The sequence below is a fragment of the Natrix helvetica genome (assembly GCF_964273705.1).
Source record: "Natrix helvetica genome assembly, chromosome: 6".
NCBI lineage: Eukaryota > Metazoa > Chordata > Lepidosauria > Squamata > Natricidae > Natrix > Natrix helvetica.
Window position 1 is genome coordinate 78,929,475 of NC_138553.1, and position 22,114 is coordinate 78,951,588.

Here is a 22,114-nt window from a genome sequence, read left to right on the forward strand (position 1 = left end):
GCGAACCGGTAGTAACAGCGGTGGGAGGCTCCGCCCATCCGCCCGAAAACCTCAGCACATATGCATGCATGTCGCGTCCGTCCAAACCAGTAGTAAAAAGATTGGCAACCTATCACTGACACCCGTCGATGTCACAAACACTCAGTTCCCTGGAAATAATTGGTAATGGTGATTTAACTAGATTTGGAGTTAGATTATACCAAGCTGGAGAGAGTGCAAGGTTTTTTAAAAAAAAAAATAGGTGAAACAAAATCTGTCATTGACCATATCTCCATTAACCATTTTCTAGTTGATAATTTTTAAAAATGGATTTTAATACACAAAGCCTACAAAGAATGATTGCAGCAATTGGTTATACCAATACTGAAAAGAAGGACAATGGGTGACATGATAGCAATGTTCCAGTATCTCAGGGGCTGCCACAAAGAAGAGGGAGTCAAGCTATTCTCCAAAGCACCTGAGGGCAGGACAAGAAGCAATGGATGGAAACTAATCAAGGAGAAAAGCAACCTAGAACTAAGGAGAAATTTCCTGACAGTTAGAACAATTAATCAGTGGAACATCTTGCCTCCAGAAGTTGTGAATGCTCCAACACTGGAAGTCTTTAAGAAGATGTTGGATAATCATTTGTCTGAAGTGATGCAGGGTTTCCTGCCTAGGCAGGGGGTTGGACTAGAAGACCTCCAAGGTACCTTCCAGTCTGTTATTCTATTCTATTCTAAAACTGGATGCAGTATTTTAGGTGTAGACTTAATTCCCATGATTGCTCAGTTTGACCGGGTAACCAGTTCTTGGAAGAGTCCTGGTTGCGCCAAACGTCTTCCGTTTGAGAATTATAGAGGCTCCTCTGCTCTTAGGAACCCTCAGTGCAGCAGAAATTTTACTGTAGCCATCCCCAGATCTGTGCCTTACAATAACCCTACCTGTGAGCTCTGCAGGTAGTTCCTTTGACCTCTTGGCTTTTGCTCTCCTACAGTATGGATTGTCAGCTGTGATGCCTTCTGTAGAGACGTGTGTGTGTGTGTGCCTTTCCAAATCACGTCCAATCAATTTAATTTACCAACAGGTCGACTCCATTCAAGGTGTAGAAATGTGTCAGCAACGCTCAAGAGAAATGGGAGGCACCGGAGCTAAATTTCACCTGTTGTTGCAAAGGGTCTGAATACTTATGCCAATCTGATAGTTCAGGTTTTTTTTCCTCCTTTTTAATAATGTTACAGACATTTCTAAAGTTCTCTTTTTGATTCTGAATTGATTCATTGGGGGAGGGGGGGAGAGGGAATGATTTTCAACCACTGCAGAATCCAACACAACAACACTGACAAATGTGAAGGGGCGCTGAATACTTTCTGAATGCACTGAATATACATCTTGTGTATTTCCAGCCTCTGCATAGCTGGAATTTCCAACTGCGACCCAGGGAAGTCGTGCATCAAAAATAAAAATAAAAAAATAGCACGCCTGTTTCAAATCCACTGCATGAAATAATCCATGCTTTCATTATGCAACTAAGGGGTTTGTTTATAGTGAAGACACCCACTGGAAAGGGGCCAAAACCCTATAGTGTTATCCCTCCGGAAAAATTAAAGCAGCTGTGGTAATGTAATTCAAAACCTCTCAAGTTTGCAGCGAGGGCTTGTACTTCTTTAGTATAGCATGAGTGCTGAGTAACGCAAGTCCTCCAAAGGATGGTTTTTGCCCACTGCAGTATGAGAAGGAAAAGCGAGATGCAGACCTGGAGGCAGCCCGAAATATCCAGATACAGGAGCTTGTGACATCCTCTTCCATTCCCGAGGTAGTGTAACCCTTTGTCTGTGAAGTTTCTGCAGTAAGCAAGGCTTAGAAACTGTAGATTGGGGAAGCACCTTGATCGGAGGGAAAGAGAGAGAGAGAGAGAGAGAGAGGGGAAAAAATAGCTTTTGCAATATTCTGATTTCTGATGCAATCTGATACTCTTCACTGGAAGACTTTCTAAGAACCCGGAAAGGATGCTAAGACTTTAATGGGCTTTTTTCCCTCCCTCCCCTCCAAATACTTCTTTTTTTCTTTATGCTTAAACTGCTTTTCTTAAAAACAACAACAACAACCTACAATCCTGCACACGTTGCTGTTCAAAAACAGCAGAGCTTTTGAACGGACGTATGTATGTATATATGCCTGAATGTGCTGGAAAGAGTCATGAAATCGGGACGGGAAAGTTACTTTTAAGTTTGGCCCCAAACCAAAATGCGTCCTAAAATTAGAAACGCATGAATCATCCGGCGATTTCGGGGATAGAGTTGTAACGATAACTTGACGAGGGCGCTGCGAAATATAACGGCAGTCTGAAAACCAGACCTAAATCAAAAGAATAATAAAGCACAGAGAAAAGTTTAAGCCATGTTCCAGCTGCCCTTTTCTGCAGCTGCACGAAGTCTCGAACAAAATAATAACAATGCAATCATGTGAGATTACATTACACTGAAATTATTGAAGGCTAAATTAAATGCTGTGGATGTTATCTAGAAGTAAGTCCCACTGCTTGTGGTGAGTTTAATTGCTGAATCAACATATATATAACCCTTACGGGGAGTGACATCTGCAGAAAAGAATGATTGCAGTCAAATGGGAAACAATGTAGATAAAATTGGACAACATACAAGGGAAACATTGAGTTCCTAGACACTAACCCTTCTACAACTGCTTGCATTTATTTTTACACTCCAGATATAGGCGCTCTCATGCTGAAAACTATCGATTTGATGCAATTATGGTGTAGCTGGGGGGATTAAAATTGCAATCCCACAATAACCAGAAATGAAAGCTTGCAAAAAGTTAATCACCATCTATTATTAGGAGTAAAGACATCGTGTTCTTTAATGGATGTAGTTCAGGACAACATTTTATGGCAATTTCGCCCAGTCAGCAAAAGCTAAATCAAAATAAATCAAAAGCCAAAAGAGATTGGATAACCAATTGTCTGCAGTGGTGTAGGGTCTCCTCCTCGAGCAGGGGGTTGGACTAGAGGACCTCCCAGGTCCCTTCCAACTCTATTATTCTATGTTCTATAAATCAGAGGAATTAAAAATCATCCAAAATGAAGAAAGCAAGGACATCGTTATATGAAGACTTTTGTTCCTTTCTTTAAAATGAGAACACAACTCAGATGCAAAACTTAAAATTGATTATATCTTACCATGTTTCCCCCAAAATAAGACAGGGTCTTAAGCGCTTGGCCTTATTTTTGGGGATGTCTTATTATTTTTGAGGTGCAGGGGGAGGCGGCGAGCGTGGTCACCTCAACGCTGCTGCGGTGTTGCAATATTTCTGGGGATGGCTTATTTTTGGAGGAGGGTTTATTTTAGCGCATGCGTTCAAAAGCCCGATTGGGCTTATTATCCAGGGAGCAGTGATGGGTTCCTACCGGTTCGGACCAGTTCGGACTGGCTCGGCCGAACCGGTAGTGGTTTGGCAGCCTGGGTCGCTGGAACCTGCCACGCCCCTGAACCGGTTCTCCGGGCAGCACCGTAGATGCGAGGTCTTATTTTGGGGGAAACAGGGTATATAAATGTAAAGTGGCACTTATGTAAAACTACATGAAAGTATAAATGTAAATAACATTAGGGCAAAAGTCATTGTAAGAAGGTCAGCGATATGAATATAATATTGTACATACTTGCCTTATACCAAGATTATTTTAAATTTTCACAACTGTATTTTTGCACGCGCACTTCGGATATGTTTATAAAGTTACAACTTGTTGGAGATACTTCTTTAATGACTATTCAGGAAACATGTTACTCCCTAGAATTGAGCTTTATTCTATATATGTGTATTATATTTATTAAATTTATAGACCGCCCCCTCTCCCTCTCTACAGTAACACTAAATCTGGTTGGCTATATGAACTGCCAACATACAGTTGGTCCTCGACTTCCAACAGTTCATTTAGTGACTGTTCAAAGTTACCAACAGCACTGAAAAAAGTGACTTACAACTGCTTTTCACACCTACGACTTTTGGAGCATAGCATGTGATCAAACCTTCAGGAGGAATTACAGGTAGTCTTCGACTTCCAACAGTTCATTTAGGGACTGTGCAAAGTTACAACGGCACTGAAGAAAGTGACTTATGACTGTTTTCCACACTTATGACCATTGAAACATTACCATAGTTCTGTCATTTACGTTCATATACCTGTAGTCCTCCACTGCGCCACCACAACTGAATCCAACATTTCTGTTGCTAAGTGAGACAGTTGTTGGGACTGAGCTTTGCCCAAATTTTACGACCTTTCTTTCCATTGCTGTTAAGCGAATCGCTGCATTTTCCTCAGTTACAAACACGGTTGTTAAGTGAATCAGGTTCCCCCCCATGACTTTGCTTGTCAGAATGTGGCAAAAGGGGATCGCGTGAGCCTGGGACACCGCCACCGTCGTAAATGTGAGTCAAGTTGTCAAGCATTCAAATTCTGATCATGTGACCACAGGGAATGCTGCAATGGTCATAAGTGTGAACAATTATCATAAGTCAGTTTTTTCAGTGCCGTTGTAACTTTGAATGGCTTATTTTATTTATTGCTATGGGTAGCAAGTAAACATTGAATTTATTTGACTTTGTCAATACATCAATGCAGTTTTTACTGGCAACAGTGGCAAGTGATTTTTCCCCCCCATTGCCTATTTTGGGGGTAACGTTGCCCCCTCAAACTGACATCGCTGGGATTTCCTGGTGGTCTCCCATCCAGCAATAAAACATAACCTAGCTGTGAAGTTTCAAAAAGATGCCCTAATTTAATTTCCATGACTATTATCAAGTTGACACTAGCCATGGAATAAACTGGGAGTGGAGAGTTCTTGAAAGAAGCTCTATTCCTGAAGCTAAGCAATAAACAGTAACAGAGTTGGGAGGGACCTTGGAGGTCATCTAGTCCAACCCCCTGCTCATGCAGGAGTACAAAACCTCCCCTTTGCCCAATGTGGGATCCATCCAGCCATGAGGTGATCACTCTCTCCACCTCCTGCACCTCAAAAATAATAGGACCTCTCCAAAATTAAGGCATAGCGCTTATTTCGGGGGTCAAAAGAAAAGAAAACCCTGTCTTATTTTTGGGGAAACACGAGATAGATAGATAGATAGATAGATAGATAGATAGATAGATAGATAGATAGATAGATAGATAGATAGATAGATAGATAGATAGATAGATAGATAGATAGATGATAGAGATAGATAGATAGATAGATAGATAGATAGATAGATAGATAGATAGATAGATAGATAGATAGATAGATAGATAGATGATAGAGATAGATAGATGATAGATAGATGATAGATAGATAGATAGATAGATATAGAGATAGATAGATAGATAGATAGATAGATAGATAGATAGATGATAGATAGATAGATAGATAGATAGATAGATAGATAGATAGATAGATAGATAGATAGAGATAGATAGGATATAGAGATAGATAGATTATATATAGAGATAGATAGATAGATAGATAGATAGATAGATAGATAGATAGATAGATAGATAGATAGATAGATAGATAGATAGATAGATATATATATAGAGAGAGAGAGAGATAGATAGATAGATAGATAGATAGATAGATAGATAGATAGATAGATAGATAGATAGATAGATGATAGAGATAGATAGAGATAGATAGATAGGCTATAGAGATAGATAGATTATATATAGAGATAGATAGATAGATAGATAGATAGATAGATAGATAGATAGATAGATAGATAGATAGATGATAGATAGATAGATAGATAGATAGATAGATAGATAGATAGATAGATAGATAGATACATACATACATACATACATACATACATACATAGAGAGATGATAAAGAGATAGATAGATAAAATATAGATAGATAGATAGATAGATAGATAGATAGATAGATAGATAGATAGATGATAGATAGATAGATAGATAGATAGATAGATAGATAGATAGATAGATAGATAGATAGACAGATAGATATAGAGATATGCATGATACAGTTTTTATATAAATCTATACAATTAAATACAAATCAAATGCGAATAGCCATGCATATTTACAATGTGTCTGTAATTCATTGGTCTCAATTTGGCTGCACTTCTAAAAATATTTATCTAAAAGGAAGTTCAGTTGAAATCGGGGGTGCTGGGCTTTGGATAAACATGGTTAAGAACACGCTTGCAAGTTCTCGAGGCGAAGGCGAAATTAAATAAAGAGCAAACTAAATATTTGTCTCTACGCTACTTTTTTTCTTAGTGACAAAGATTATCAACGTCCTCCGGCTTAATGAATCTGTTGATTCTAACTCCACGGAGGGCCAGAAAGTCGGGGCTTCTCTATTTCATTACTGTCAAGCAATAATTCAGGGTTGTTGTTTTTTTAATTTGCTTATACATGATAAACAAAATCTTGCCAGTCTTAACATTTACTGCTTTTGGGCGAACAGCCAGCTATATGGTGTAGTGCAGGGGTGTCAAACTCAAGGCCCACGGGCCAGAGGCGGCCAGGCGGCCCAGCCTGGAAATAACAATAGACTGGTCCTCAGTGCCTCTGGCAGCCAAAACGGGGCACGTTCCCCCCTTGTCCCATTTTGGCCTGCAAATTGCTGGAGGCTGTCCAGGCTGAAAACAGGGCACAGGGGGGCCACACGAAGCCCCCCCATACCTTGTTTTGGCTGGCAAAGGGTTGCAGGAGGCCATCTGAGCAAAAAACCTGCCACGAGGGGCCCACACATGCCCCCTCGGGGCCCCATTGTGACCAGCAGGGTGCTGCAGGAGGCTGTGCAGACCGAAAATGGGGCAGGGGGGGGCACACGAGGCCCTACACACATGGTTTTGGCTGGCAAAGTGTTGCAGAAGGCCATCCAGGTCAAAATCGTGCTGCCGGGGGGACCACACATACCCCGCCATGCCCCCGTTTTGGCTGGCAGGGTGCTGCAGGAGGCTGTCCAAGCTGAAAACGGCACACAGGGGGGCACACGAGGCCTCCTGTACCCTGTTTTGGCTGGCAAAGTGTTGCAGGAGGCTATCCAGGCCAAAACGTGCTGTGAGGGGACCATACGTGTCCCCCGTGCCCTGTTTTGGCTGGCAGGGTGCTGCAGGAGGCTGTCCCGGCTGAAAATGGGGCACAAGGGGGACACACGAGGCCCCATGCACCCTGTTTTGGCCGGCAGGGTGCTGCAGAAAGTGTCCAACCCCTCTCCCCCCTGCCCCAGCCCAACCTGCAGAGAAGAGCTACAATGCTGATCCGGGCCTTGAAGAAATCCAGTTTGACACCCCTGGTCTAGTGGTTAAGGTATCGGGCTAGAACAGCGATGGCAAATCTTTTTTGGCTCGCATGCCATAAGTGGGGGGAGCGCAGGAGGGTTTTGCACAGGTGTGCTGCACCCATAATGCAATGTGTGACACCCCCCCAGCACGCATGTGTGCATGACAGGCGTGACCCCCCCCATTTATTGCATGCTTTTTCCCCCCTCCCCAGGCTCCAGAGGCTTTATAGGACCTGGGCAGGGCGAAAACAGCCTCTCCCCCCCGGAGGCTTCAGGAGCTTCCCTGAAGGCTCCGGAGAACTAAAAACCACCCTACAAGCAAACCGGAAGTCACTTCCGGTTTGCTCGTAGGGTCGTTCTTTGTTCTCCGGACAAAGGCCATAGGTTCGCCATCCCGGGGCTAGAGGTGGGAGATGGTGAGTTCAAGTCCCACCATAGCCATTAAATCTAAATGAGCCAGTCTCTCTCTCTCTCTCTCTCCTCTCTCTCTCTCTCTCTCTCTCTCTCTCTCTCTCTCTCTCTCTCTCTCTCTCTCCAATTCACTTTGCAGGGATTAATAATTAATACATTAATAATAAACAAATAAATAAATGTTATTTCATTTATTATTAAATAAGGAGTTATTAATAAATAATTAATAGAAAATAATAAAGGCGGCATAAAAATAAATAGCAGACATACAAGGTGGTCTGTGACTTACAACCACAATTGACCCAACATTTCTGTTGCTAAGGGAAACCTTTGTTAAGTGGCATTTGCCCCATTTTACGACCTTCAGTTGCCGCAGTGAGTTGATAAGTGAGTCACTGCAGTTGCTAAGTTAGTAACACGGTCGTTAAGTGAATCTGACCTCCCTATTGATTGTCAGAAGATCACAGAAGGGGGTCACATGACGCCTGCAATTGCATTTGTCATTTATAAATTATTTTTTCTGCAGATTGCTTGCCAAAGATATTTACCACTGTAAATTATAAATATTGTTTCTGATTATTAAAGCAATGTCTTCTTTGCTTTGGGATTAACCATACTTGGGCTTGCTTTGTATATGAAAATTAATACAGACTTGTAATCTTTCAGTGACATCTCTGTTTTCTAAGCAAGAGACTCTTAAGTGGAACTGAGTCATACTAATCATTCAAAGGCAGGAGTTGAATGTATATTATAAGATAGAGAAGATGCAGTGAATAACAGAATAAGAGACTTGGAAGGGACCTTAGAGGTCTTCTAGTCCAACCCGCTGCTCAGGCAGGAGACCCTATGCAATTTCAGACAAACAGTTGTCCAATCTCTTCTTAAAAGCACCAACAACTTCTGGTGGCAAGTCGTTCCACGGGTTAATTCTTCGGTCAGCAAATTTCTCCACTTAAACATGAGCCAGCTGCCAAGAGAGCTAACATACATGTATAAGCGGTGAAACTGTGGCAGTCCGTACTGCTTTTCTACGTAAATACGGTATTTATCTCTGGATATTACCTAGGCAGCAGCGCTAGAGTTCCGTTTGAAATGTCCGTGTGAGATAAATCCAAGTGAAGGAGAGACGAACAGCTTTCTGCCATAAGTCTGATTAATTTATCCTGTTCAGGAAGAAAAGCCAGATTTGGTTTTATTTTTCAAAGTGGGATATAAACACTCAACATATCAATCCAAGGAATCCAACCAGAAGTAAGGTTCAAAAATTTTAGCAACCTGTTCTCTGCCCGGTAGCTGGGTGAGCGTGGCCATGGTGGGCGTGGCCTACTTGGACTCCCGCACCACAGTGGGGTGGTGGTTTTCACCCTCCCCGGGTTCTGGAGGTTTTCCTTGAGCCTCCGGAAGGACAAAAACGGCCTCCTCTGGAACCTCGGAGACTCTGCATGGGCCCTGCACTTACCTGGCATCCAAAACAGGCCGTGTGGAGACTCCGGGGAAGGGATGGGAGGGGTGGGCGTGGCCAGCCAGTCCTTGCAACTACCGGTTCGGCGAACCGGATGTAAAATTAGCATCCAGTTCACTTGAACCGGTCCGAACCGGCTGAATCCCACCTCTGGATCCAACACTTTAATCCTAAGAAATATGTTAACACACACTACTACTACTACTACTACTACATTTTGAATTAGAATCAGAATAGAGCTGGAAGGGACCTTGGAGGTCTTCTAGTCTAGCCCCCTGCTCAAGCGGGAGATCTTATACCGTTTCAGACAAGTGGCTGTCTCCAGTCTCTAGGCCTTTAATCGTCTTAGTTGCTCTTCTTTGCACTGCTTCCAAACATCTGTTTTGTAATGTGGTGACCAAAACTGGATGCAGTATTCCAGGTGTGGTTTTACCAAGGCTTTATAAAGTGCTAGTAATACTTAATGTGAGTTTTGATTCTATGCCTCTTGTTGACACAGCCAAGGATTGCATTAGGTTTTTGGGCTGCTGCCTCACACCCCTGGCTCATGTTTAAGCGGAGACATTTGCTGGCAGAAGAATTAATCAGTCGAACACCTCTAAGACTTATGACCGTTTTTCACACTTACGACCACTGCATCATCGCCACGGTCACATGATCAAAATTCAGATGCTTGGCAACTGAGCCGCCTTTATGACGGTTGCAGTGTCCCAGGGTCACACGCTCCCCTTTTGCGACCTTCTGACAAGCTAAGTCAATGGGGAAGTCAGATTCACTTAACAACTATGTGACTAACTTAATAGCTGCAGTGATTCGCTTAACAACTCTGGCAAGAAAGGTCGTAAAATGGGACACAATTCACTTAACAAATATTTCATTTTGTAAGTCGAGGACTTCCCGTTATATGTGTAAAAACGATTGTTCCTGTCTATCTATTGTATCACAGTTCTCTTGATTAGTGCATATGGTCAGTTTTTATAGCAAATTGTTTCACTTAGCAACAGAAATGTTGGGCGCAACTGTGGTCATAAAACGAGGACTATCTGTTTACGTATAAAAATGATTGTACCTATGTTCTAGAGACGCGGTGGCTCAGCGGCTAAGATGCCGAACTTGTCGATCAGAAAGGTCGGCAATTCGGCAGTTTGAATCCCTAGCGCCATGTAATGGAGTGAGCTCCCGTTACTTGTCCCAGCTTCTGCCAACCTAGCAGTTCGAAAGCGCGTAAAATATGCAAGTAGAAAAATAGGAACCACCTTTGGTGGGAAGGTCACAGCATTCCATGCGCCTTCGGCATTGAGTCATGCTGGCCACATGACCACGGAGACATCTTTGGACAGCGCTGGCTCTTCGGCTTTGAATCGGAGATGAGCACTGCCCCCTAGAGATGGGAACGACTAGCACATATGCGCGAGGGGAACCTTTATGTTTTATCTCTTGTATCTAAGTTCTCTTGATTAGCGTATATGGTCAGCTTTTATACCCAAAGCATATTTCACAGGATGTTTTCTGCAGACTTCCAAAGTCTACAGAAACTCTGCAGAAATCAAAACTAGAACTTCAGTTTTCCACCTTGACATTTCTAACTTCCTTGTACATTTGTAATGGTAATACTTACATTTAATCCTTGATATTTGGAAACATTTAACTGTTGCAAATTCAAACACTGACCTAAAAACAAGGGGAAAAAATCTGTTCTATGAAACCAATCTCCAACTGGGCAGTGTGAGAGATATAAAACAATATAAATTTCCGTTATTGAAAAGTATGAATAATCAAATTTGACCCGAGAAAGGTTTATATAACATTATTTAGAGGACGATCTATTTTAGGCATCAACACTAGAAATTATTTAGTGTTAGTTATTTAAGGGTACTTACCATAAATTGGAAACAGATTTAGCTTGGCTTAGAGAAAGGGTAGTGAAAGCCCATGCTATGCATTTTCTTCCCATGAGTGAATTTGCATATGTGTTCACTTAATTAAATCAATTGGAAAAAAACAACAACAACAGATTCCTCTGCCAAAGTGAGTGTTTTGACCTAGGCTTCCTGATACAGTAAAAAGCACACGCTTAGTCCCCAAAACACTCTTTTTATTTCAAAGGCTGTGAATTATGTTCATTCACAGCCCGTAATGAGTCACAAAGTTTGTAAAGAGTCCGACAGAAGTCTGCCAAAGTCTTTCGGGATGATAAGCACCCACCTTTATCTTCCCTGAAACGTTGCCAAAGACCTAACTGGCAATTAGCTTGCAAGGCCATACAGAGCAAAGAATCAAAACAGAGCTTCAGAATTTAAACTGACCAGCACGAACAAAGTTGCTTCCTGCAAAGGTTCATGGCCAATCACCTCCAAGCCTTACTCCCAAATTGTCCCTTTTGTCTTAACTGTTCTTGCCTTCTGGAAGCGCTGCGCATGCACGCACTGGGAACAGGCTCCCCATGTTCTTCTGCCTCACTGATGTCAGACTCTGGAGATTCCGGAGGCAGCACATAACTCCCAGATGGTCCTGGACCCCTCTCTGAGCCTTCATCCGAGCCTTCCCCAGACTCCAGGACTGGCCCGTGTTCCTCCCCAACCTCCTCACTGTCCAACTCAGCTGCCAGCTCTGCAGACTGCCGGTGGACTGCAACAATGAGATGATTTATCTTAAGCAGGGGAAAAAGAATTAAAGCAATCTTTTAAATCAGCAAAACCTACAACCTTTGGGCACCAGGGACCGATTCCGTGGAGAGAGGTTTTGTTGGGTAAGCTCCCCATTGGGAGAGCAAGTGTGCAGAGAAGCGTAATGAGAGTGGTATGGAATAACACACAAACCAGCATACAGAGACACTGCAGTTGAAATAGGTTTTTACTTTCGTGGAAAATAGAGGTATTCAAAGTCCAATTTACACACGGTTCAGTCGGTCAGTTATCCATCGAACACAGTTCCAGTATCGTATAATCAGTACAGCACACAGTCGATAACAGTAGCAAAACTCACAGTAACTCACGATACGTCTAACAAGCAGTATTCACCCATCAGCATCTAACAAACAGAGAGCTAACAGTCATTCTGGCTCCCTCTTATGGCTACTTGAAGTAACAGCAACCAATCACATTACAGCAGTACTTAAAGCTACAGTACTGCCATCATGGTTTATATATTGCTGACCCAACTGTTAGCTTACATTCCTAACAGGTTTTTCCGTGGACAAAAGGGGGCATGGCTTTGGGTGCTCCCTGCATCCCATGGAAGGAGCTTTGATGTTTCGAGTAGAGTAGAGTAGAGTAGAGTAGAGTAGAGTAGAGTAAAATAGAATAGAATAACGAAGTTGGAAGGGGCCTTGGAGGTCTTCTAGTCCAACCCCCAGCTTAGGCAGGAAACCCTAAACCACTTTAGACAAATGATTATCCAATCTCTTCTTAAAAACTTCCAGTATTGGAGCTTTCTGGGGTGACATGATAGCAGTTTTCCAGTACTTGAGGGACTGCCACAAGGAAGAGGGGGGTAAACCTCCAAAGCACCTGAAGGCAGGACAAGAAGTATGAGTTCCTATAATATTTCCTTAGAAGTTTGAATAATTGTGACCCTGCTGTCCCTTAATCTGGATTAGGGATGTGTGTGTGTGTGTGTGTGTGTGTGTGTGTTGCATTTGTGCTGATAAATAAATAAAGGGAGACTAGTATAGATCTATTTCAAGCTATTTAGCTCTCATCAGCTAGCCATACCCTTACTGGGATTCGAACCAGTAAGGGTATGGCTAGCTGATGAGAGCTAAATAGCTTGAAATAGATCTATACTAGTCTCCCTTTATTTATTTATCAGCACAAATACAACACACACACACACACGCATATATGCCTTCTGAGAGAATGTTAAGTTATATAATACATACAGTCCTCAGCAATTGGCCAAACGTTTATTACCACTTTTTAATTATACTGGGTGTATTTTTAACTTCTGCGGCACCCAGAGTCATTATGATTTGAGCAGCCATGTAAATTTGGTAAATCAATCAATCATGATTGTATTGCAGCTGGCTGCCATCTCAGCTCTGAGCACTGGGGATGACAAATATGTGACGCCAGGAGCCATGGAAAACATATGATTTAATGTAACATGTTAATTCTAGAAATGTTTTATATGATCCCAGTGGAAGACCATTCCGGTCATGGTTCACTTCAGGGAAAATGAATGATTGATTAATTATAATGTATGTGGCATGAGCTCATCTGTTATTTCCTAATGTATACACACATTTTGGTACGTCATTTGCACGGTCACGTTTTTATAAATAGAATTTGAAGTATAAAGTAGAGCCATTAAACTAAGACGTCATGGAATCATAAGGCTGGAAGGGACCTTGGAGGTCTTCTAGTCCAACTCCCTGCTCAAGGCAGGAGACCATATTCCCATCCTGAATAAATGGTTGCCCAATCTTTTCCTGAAAACCTCCTGCAACTCACAACAAATTGCTCTCACTATCTTTGTTTTAGATTGGATCTCTCTTTTAAGCAGCAGAAATTCTTCCTGTTCCTTCTTCTCTGGCCCTCGGGTGCTTTAAGTCAATCCCCTCTTCTCTACATAAGGTAAAGGTTACCCTTGCACATATGTGCTAGTCATTCCCGACTCTAGGGGGCGGTGCTCATTTTCGTTTCAAAGCTGAAAAGCTATCGCTGTCCGAAAGCGTCTCCGTGATCATGTGGTCGGCATGACTAAACGCCGAAGGTGCATGGGACGCTGTTACCTTCCCACCAAAGGTGGTTCCTATTTTTCTACTTGCATTTTTACGTGCTTTCGAACTGCTAAATTGGCAGAAGCTGGGACAAGTAACGGGAGCTCATTCCGTTACGTGGCACTAGGGATTCGAACCGCCGACCTTTCTGACCGACAAGCTCAGCATCTTAGCCACTGAGCCATGGCATCTTCTCTACGACAGCCCCTCAAATACTGGAAGAGTGCCGTCATATCACTCCTGGTCCTTCTCTTTGTTAAGACCAGACATACCTAATTCCCTCAATGAATCGTCATACAATTTAGCCTCCAGGCTCCTTATCATCTTCATTGCTCTTCTCTGCACCCTTTCTAAACATCCGTTTTTGTATTGTGGTGACCAGAATTCCTCCTTAAAGTCACGATCCTGCATTCATTATGCTGAACGTAATAGCTAAACTTTTGGTTTCAATTCCTTCTGTCAACATTCACCTCAGCATCTTTATAATAGTCTGCATTTTCCCCCCTAACAGAGAAATTTCATATACCCCAGTTGTGCCTCCTTCACACAGAATCTCGGAAGTCGGATTTCAAAGGAATACTCTTGCACTGTTCCAGCTGTCGTATAAAGCAATTGGGGCCAGCTGGATGTCAGGATGCAAGTGGTTACAGTTATAATACTACTTTTCTTCAGTCAAGCAGCTGACTTCAGGAAAGCGCGAAATGGAAATTCGAGGAAGAAAGCAAACAGCGCAAGGACAGGCCGCGTAGGAAAAGCATCCGGCCTAGTGAAGCGCTTTACCCCAAACCCTCCGTGCGACATCTACACTTACCAGTTTGAGAAATATTTAGATTGTCAAGAAAGAAAACTGACTTTTGTCCTGCCCGAGTGGCCGGACGATTTAAAGCACATGCTGTTAGCTCAAAACTCATTCCGTAAACTGAAGAACAACATGTTCTCCAAATTCCAAAAACTGAAAAGTCTCGACTTGCAACAGAACCAGATATCGAAAATCGAGGATCAGGCTTTCTGGGGTTTGAACAAACTGACCACGCTGTTGCTACAGCACAACAAACTCAAGGTTTTGTCGGAGGAGGTGTTCATCTACATGCCTCTCTTGAGTTACTTGCGTCTCTACGACAACCCCTGGCACTGCAACTGTCAGATGGAGTCGCTCGTAACGACGCTGCAGCTTCCAAGAAACAGGAACTTGGCGAATTACGCCAAGTGCGTCCATCCGGAAGAAGTGAAAGGTCGAAAGCTCAAGGAGATACAAGTCGAACAGTTCTGCGGCGACGACGACAAAGCGGACTTACCCCCAGCGCCCAAACCCGAAATCGCCAGGCCTGAATTTGACCCTTCGCTTTGCCACACGTATGTGTTTCCGGCAAAAACCCTGGACTGCCGGAGGAAAGGTTGGTACATGCCAATTGCGGGGTATTTATTTATTTCCTTGTTAGGGTCCCAAAGGCAGGGGCGGGCTTCAAAAATTTCAGCAATGGGTTTTCTGCCCGGTTGCTGGGTGGGCGTGGCTATGGCCTAGTCACCATCCTGCACCACGGTGGGGTGGGGGTGTTTTCGCTTTCCTCGAGCCTCTGGGAGGGCAAAAACTGCCTCCCCCAGGCTCCTGAGGCCTTCTGGGAGGCCCGTTTTCCCCCTTCCCAGAGCCTCCGTGTGGGCCCTGCATTTACCTCGCATCCAAAATGGGCCGCGTAGAGACTCCTGGGAGGGGAGGGATGGGCGGGGCCAGCCAGGGGTGGAATTTGGAGGTTCTCCAATCCAGTCATAACATTAGCTACAGGTTCTCCCGAACCCAGGCGAACCTGTAGCAATCCACCCCTGTTCAAATATGCTTTTTTTTTCGAGAGGCAAGTGGACTTTCTGGTTTTTCTCTGAAGGCATTTTGCTTCTCATCCAAGCAGCTTCTTCTTATTGTTACTTATTAGGGCTTCAACACTACTCTCGTTGCGTAAGAAAATTTTGAACGTTGTCCCATCCAGTAACCAGGCTCAAAGCAATAAACATTTAAACAATAAATCCATCAATGCAGGTGATAAGTATTAACTGGAAGGTTTCAAAGCTAGTTTTTGCTGTCGGGCTCATCTTTTAAGTGTTTTTTTTTAACAATAGATAAATAGTTGGTCAAATTCTTTGATAAATAGAATTATATACAGGCAGTCCTCAACATACGATGACAATTGAGCCCAAAATTTCTGTTGCTAAGCGAGACAGTTATTAAGCGTGTTTTGCCCCATTTTATGACCTTTTTTGTCACAGTGGTTAAGTGAATCACTGCAGCTGTTATGTTAACAACCCCGTTGTTAAATGAATCCAGGTTCCTTATGACTTCGCTTGTCAGAAGGTCACAAAAAGGGATCACAGGCTCTTGGGACACTGCAACCATCATAAATATGAGTTGCTTGCAAAATTCAAGTATCTGAGTTTTGATTGCAGGAGCACGAGGGATGCTGCAATGGTCATAAGTGTGAAAAACAGTTGTAAGCCCCTTTTTCCAGTGCTGTTGTAACAGTCACTAAATGAACTCTCGTAAGTTGAGGACTACCTGAACTGCGAGTAGGTATCCGTTTCAAAAAATGAAAAGACCCAATAGGGCCACTGGAAAAATCTATGTCGGTATTCAATATGGAAAACTTTGCTAATAGAATACAGAATGCAAAATATTTTTTATGGGCCAAGGGTGATTGGACATACAAGGAATTTGTCTCCAGTGCAGAAGCTTTCAGTAGACATACAAACAACAAAGTATTCAAGACCCACCTATTTCAAGTTGCTGGCCTGGCTCAACTCTGATCTAATTTTATCGCTCCTGACGGGTTTTTTATCTGGGATATTTTAATTGCATCCAATTTACTTAGGGGTTTTTAAACATTGTGTTTTTACTTGTTTTTATCTACCAATTCACCTCCTCCTAGTATATGTTTTGTATATGTCTCGGTATATGTTTTTGGTATATGTATGTTTGTCTGTATATTTATTTCCTATGTTTTGTTGTATGCCACCCAGAGTCCTTCGGGAGAGGGTGCGGCTAAGAAATAAATATTTATTTATTATTATTTATTATTATTCCGGTATAATCATACCAATAGGAAAAGGGATTCAGCCGGTTCGGATTCGTTCGGATGATTTGCGGAAACACCCGTCCACCCGCCCCAGCTCTGTGCCGTCTTATTTAGCCACGTTTTCTAAGCCGCATGCGTGCGTGCAAGCCATGCATGCGAGCAAAGCGCATGCATAGAAGGTGCACATGCTCATGAAGCGAGACTGCAAGTGTGCTTACAGTTTCAGTGCGTGGCGAACCGGTGGTAAAAATTATGTGAAACCCACCTCTGGAGAAGATAATAGGAAAGATGATAAGGATACTAGTAATACAGTCCTACTTCATGAGTAAATATCTTTAGGCATATGACAACGCTGTGGGACGTAGGTATTCAGCAGAGTGGTGGCACGAGGGAAAAAACTATTTGCAGGATATGGAACATCAAGTTTATAATGTAAATATCTCCCTGATCATTGTTTTTTTTTTCCTCTCAAGATTTAAGAAAAGTCCCAAGCAGTATATCTCCAGACACAGTTAAACTGGATCTTTCCAATAACAAAATCAATGTACTACGACCCAAGGAGTTTCAAGAAATTGATGACTTGAAGGTGTTAAATCTCAGTAGCAATGGACTAGTCCACATAGATCCAGGTAAGCAAACTTTCTGAACATCATAACCATAATAGTTAGAGCCATCACTGCCTTTCATCTCTAATTTAATGATGCAACATTTCTTCATGAAATGTTTTTTTTTTAAATACACTTGATTGTCTTCTTATTGGTTAGGATCCAATATGTAAAATATCTTGTTGGAAATAGACAAGGTTTGGAATAAATCTAAATTAATTCTTTAGATCGGTATTTTTCAAACTTGGGTACTAAAATTGGCCTTCAAATCTCAGAATTCCTCAGGCGGGCTGCCAGTGAGAGGATTCTGAGATGGTCCATGCATCTTAAAATTGCTTTAGACAGAGAGGTAAATATAAACAAGATGTATATTTATAAATATATTTATACTTATAAATATGATTTGAGTCATAGTTCCTATCACACTGTATCCAACGTTCTTTCCAATTCAGACAACTTTGTGCTGTATGGAAGATTTGCCATATTTTTCCCACTATAAGACGCATTTTCCCCCACTCCAAAAGTGGGTGGAAATGTCTTTGCATCTTACAGAGTGAATATTGTGGTGGGGGGAAGGCGATTGATGCGCTGCCACCATTCGCCACCGCCGGCGAACGCTGGAGCCTTTGCTGCCAAGCAGCTGATTGGCGGTTGGATCGGCTTTCTGGGATACTGCCAATCAGCTGTTCTAGAAGGTGGGGATTGCCGCCACTGCCACCAATCACCACCACCACCCCGCCATTTGCTGCTGCCAATTGCCAGCTGGGGCAACCAGCGGTGACCGCCGGTGGCAGCAAATGGTGAATGGCGGAGATCGGAGAACAGATGATTGGCAGTATTCCGGGAGGCCGATCGAACCGCCAAGCAGTTGCTCAGCAGCAAAGGCTGGTGGCGGCAGCAGCTCAATTCAGTTGACTGGTGGTGGGCGCAACGGAGCGGAGCTCTGACGAGCCACGTGCTGGGACTGCAATAAGGTGCTGAAGCTGACCTTGCTGTTTGCTGAAAGGATGCTAGCCAGGTGGATGCAAGGAGGCAGAAGCAGATTTTTTCCCTTGTTTTCCTCCTCTAAAACTAATGTGCGTCTTATGGCCCGGTGCATCTTATAGTGTGAAAAATACGGTACTTCTCAAAAGAAGGAGATAGAAAATGTTAGATTCATTCCAAAAGACCTCTTTAGAACTCTTCAGGCATTCAGTCACTCCAGCACGGAGGGAATTAGTGAAAGGGATACCTGTCTGTGTTCTCCATCCAGTTAGCCTAAACAATAACTATAATTACATCTAGACACACATAAGTAACCACCAAACCAATATCTCTCAAAATTAGCACAGTCATGCAAAGCAGAGGAAAGGCATTAGAAAGAATAAAAAAAGAGAAGAGATGGCCTGAAGAAAAGTAAGAAAAAATTATTTTAATACATCAAGTCCAGGCACTCTTATTCCCCTTTTTATTCTGGCAAACTATCCTTAGACAGATAATCCTCGATTTATGACCAGAACTGAGCCCAAACTGTTCAGCTAAATTTGGTTGTAACCATTCTTCACAATCTTCTTAGACAACATGGAGGTCAATGAGAAACATAGAATTCTGTACTATGTTTGAATACCTCATGAGGGGTTTGGTCATAGTTATTTCACCGAAACCGTATCGCAGGGATGGTGATCAGTTCACCGAGTGCCCAAACTGGAACACACGTACATGAGTGTGCTGGAGCATGAGAAACCCATGCGCACGCCAGCTGGTCTTTGGGTTTCCAGCACATGTATGTGTGCCAGCCAGCCTGTCTTCGCGCGCAAATGGCCGTTTTGGGGGGCATTTTAGAGGACGTTTTCAGGCTGATTTTTGGATGTTTTTGAATCATTTTCAGGCCATTTTCTAGGCCGTTTTTGGCCCAGAAACAGCCTGAAAAACAGCCCCAACAATGGCCCCCAAGAACCAGCCAAAAATGGCCTGAAAACAGCCTGGAAAAGGCCTGGAAACGGCCCGCAAAACAGCTAGGCCATTTTCAAGTTGTTTTCCAGTGCTGAAGTGCCCGTGAAGACCAGCTGAAGCAGCTGCTGATGACCCACATGGCATGCCCACAGAGAGGATTCTGTGTGCCACTTCTGGCACGTGTGTGCCATAGGTTTGCCATCACGGCCTTAAAGTGACTGCAGCTGCTGGGGCTTCTAAATCATAGATTGTTGATTAACCCACAGATGTTTAGGTTTTTGTAGTCTAAAACAAGATCTTGAAGCCACAATGACATACGAAGCCAAGTCAGGGAAAGTGTCGTACAACACAATGCAAAATACGAAATAATCTCAGAGATTTATACCCAGCCACTGTCTTTCATTCTGTCAGTTGCTTCACTCCTGCTTCTTTCCCAAAAATCGAAATATTAACCACCCCGTCTCATTCTAAAGACATAAACGCTGCCTGGTTTTTAATCCAAGCAAAGGGACAAATGAAACAATTATGATTTGCATTATTGGCTTATTGCAGCAAAAAGTGCCGACTCTTTCCAGGAAATTTCAACCAGTGTGTGCAAACAGATACGTCGTTTATTTGTTATTACTAATTGTTATTATTTTTATTTTCGTTGTTTTGAACAGCTGCTTTTGCAGGCCTCATCAATCTGGAAGAACTAGATCTCTCAAACAATTTCCTCCAAAATATTGAATATGGCGTCCTAGAGCATCTGTACTTTTTGAAAATACTGCGGCTTAAAGGCAACCCTTGGAGATGCGACTACAACATCCATTATCTTTTCTACTGGCTGAACCATCACTACAACGTCCACTATAATGGGCTAGAATGCCGAAAACCTGAAGAATATAAAGGATGGCCGGTTAGAAAGTACGTCAAAAGTTATTTTGAGGAATGTCCCAAAGACAGGTTACCGATTTATCCAGACGTTTTTGAGGAAAACGAAACAGACGATCCAACTCCAAAACATTCAGTCGTTGTCAGAGTAATAGATTAATTGGCCTGCTAGTATCATACAAACCTTTGGTATTTTTTTTTTTATATAAGAGGAAGGATCATTTATATATTTTGATACTGTAATTGTGGTGTTTGTTCGTGATGGACTATTTGCTAAACTATTTTTCGGTACTAATCATGAGGCGGCATCCCGTTGCGTTGTTCTTTTATAAACGTGCTATTTTTAATTGGTTTGGAGTTGTTTTTGCCCTGTTTGGTCATCATCTGTGAGAGGAAGCAGCTAAACCGCTTCTTGCGAAAACATAAACCTCTGTGGAAAAATGTGCAGCTTTTCCAAACATAATAATGTATGCTTACACAGTACAGGTAAAAGTCCTTGACTTACAAGAGTTCGTTTAGTGACCGTTCGAAGTCACAACGTGGTGACTGAGTGGTTAGAATGCCGTATTGCAGGATAACTCTGCCCACTGCCAGCAGTTCGATTCTCACCAGCTCAAAGTTGACTCAGCCCTCCATCCGTGTCAGTAAAATGAGGAACCAGATTGTTGGCTGACTTATTACCATTTTTCATACTTATGACCGTTGCAGCATCCCCATGGACATGTGATTTATATCTGGACACTCAGCAACTGGCTCATAGTTATGACGGTTGGAGTGTCCCAGGGTCATGTGATCTTCTTTGGTCACCTTCTGACCAGCAAAGTCAATGGGGAATCCAGATTCACTTAACCACCGTTGCAAGACTTTTTCCACTTGATAAACATCTCCAACTTCTTCATCATATTTTGCTGTTAGATGCTCTAAGTCTTCCAACTTCTTCTCTATCCTCTCATATGTGTTTGATAATTTCTGTATTTCTGAGAATATCTTTTGCAGACTTAAAGTCTCTTTCTGCTGTTAAAATTGTGCCATTATCTCCAGCTAACAAACACTGCTGCTCTAGCTTGGAAGGTTTTAACAAGTTTAAGCACAGATTCATAATAACGTTTTATTTTCACTTTTCTCTGGTTAAAGATATACTTCAAAGGGACATCTGTATGCTTTTCTTCATATCACTCTCTATAAACAAGCAGTGAGACCTTGCAGTGACAAGCCAGGATAATCAGTGAGAAAAGTAAGAGTGTTTCGTTTCCAATACACAAACCTCCAGCCTCCGAGTGGCAGTGTTATTGTTGCAATTTTCTTTGTTTCTTTTTGTATCATTTTGTATTTCAAGTTAAAAAAAAGTCCAATTCTTGAATGAGTTAGAAGAACACCCACAGTAATGAAAGAGGAGAATTTTAGTCCATAGGTTACAAAGAATAATAAAAGGAAAAAAAATAGAAGAAGAAAACTTAATCCATTTGTTTTAAAAGGCTTGCATAAATTCCAAACATGCAGATAGCATTTAAAAAGTAAGATAAACCACTGTCCAAAACCATTCCAAACTTAATTCCGCCACTTATTTCTTCTGTTCTCCAATTTAAATTAATTTTAAGTTTTTTATAGGCAGTCTCTTTTAAAACGGTAAAAATTCCTCACCAGCTGGAAACACTTTCTCTTTCCACATCCTTCCATTTTGGAGCCGCCCCGACTTCATCAGCCTAATGGCTGGATTTTTTTGTTGCCGGCTTGAAGAACTTCTCTTGGATTGATCGGGGACTTTGCGATGTCCC

The 22,114-nt window shown here is 42.4% G+C and overlaps 2 protein-coding genes across 2 annotated transcripts in view; one reads left to right on the forward strand and one right to left on the reverse strand.

The window, feature by feature from the left end:
- Positions 1 to 22,114, reverse strand: part of FBXL13 (F-box and leucine rich repeat protein 13) — a gene marked incomplete at both ends in the record, with an annotated part of 70,615 nt that overhangs the window by 22,633 nt on the left and 25,868 nt on the right. The window contains 2 exons of the mRNA XM_081957128.1: positions 1,736 to 1,865; positions 8,751 to 8,851. Coding sequence (XP_081813254.1) covers positions 1,736 to 1,865; positions 8,751 to 8,851 — 231 coding nt within the window. The remainder of the gene's footprint in view (positions 1 to 1,735; positions 1,866 to 8,750; positions 8,852 to 22,114) is intronic.
- LRRC17 (leucine rich repeat containing 17) lies at positions 1,132 to 20,668 on the forward strand. The gene is made up of 5 exons (XM_081958009.1): positions 1,132 to 1,188; positions 1,709 to 1,795; positions 14,382 to 15,264; positions 17,403 to 17,558; positions 20,129 to 20,668. The coding sequence occupies exons 3-5, from the start codon at positions 14,505 to 14,507 to the stop codon at positions 20,497 to 20,499; spliced, it is 1,287 nt and encodes a 428-aa protein (XP_081814135.1). The 5' UTR covers positions 1,132 to 1,188; positions 1,709 to 1,795; positions 14,382 to 14,504; the 3' UTR covers positions 20,500 to 20,668.

What these genes read in the sequence shown, in the direction of transcription:
- LRRC17 (XM_081958009.1), top strand. Translation starts at nt 14,505, where the DNA reads ATGCAAGTGGTTACAGTTATAATACTACTTTTCTTCAGTCAAGCAGCT. An exon ending in CCTGGACTGCCGGAGGAAAG is followed by an intron (nt 15,265 to 17,402) that starts GTTGGTACATGC and finishes TTTCCTCTCAAG; the next exon opens with ATTTAAGAAAAGTCCCAAGC. An exon ending in ACTAGTCCACATAGATCCAG is followed by an intron (nt 17,559 to 20,128) that starts GTAAGCAAACTT and finishes TGTTTTGAACAG; the next exon opens with CTGCTTTTGCAGGCCTCATC.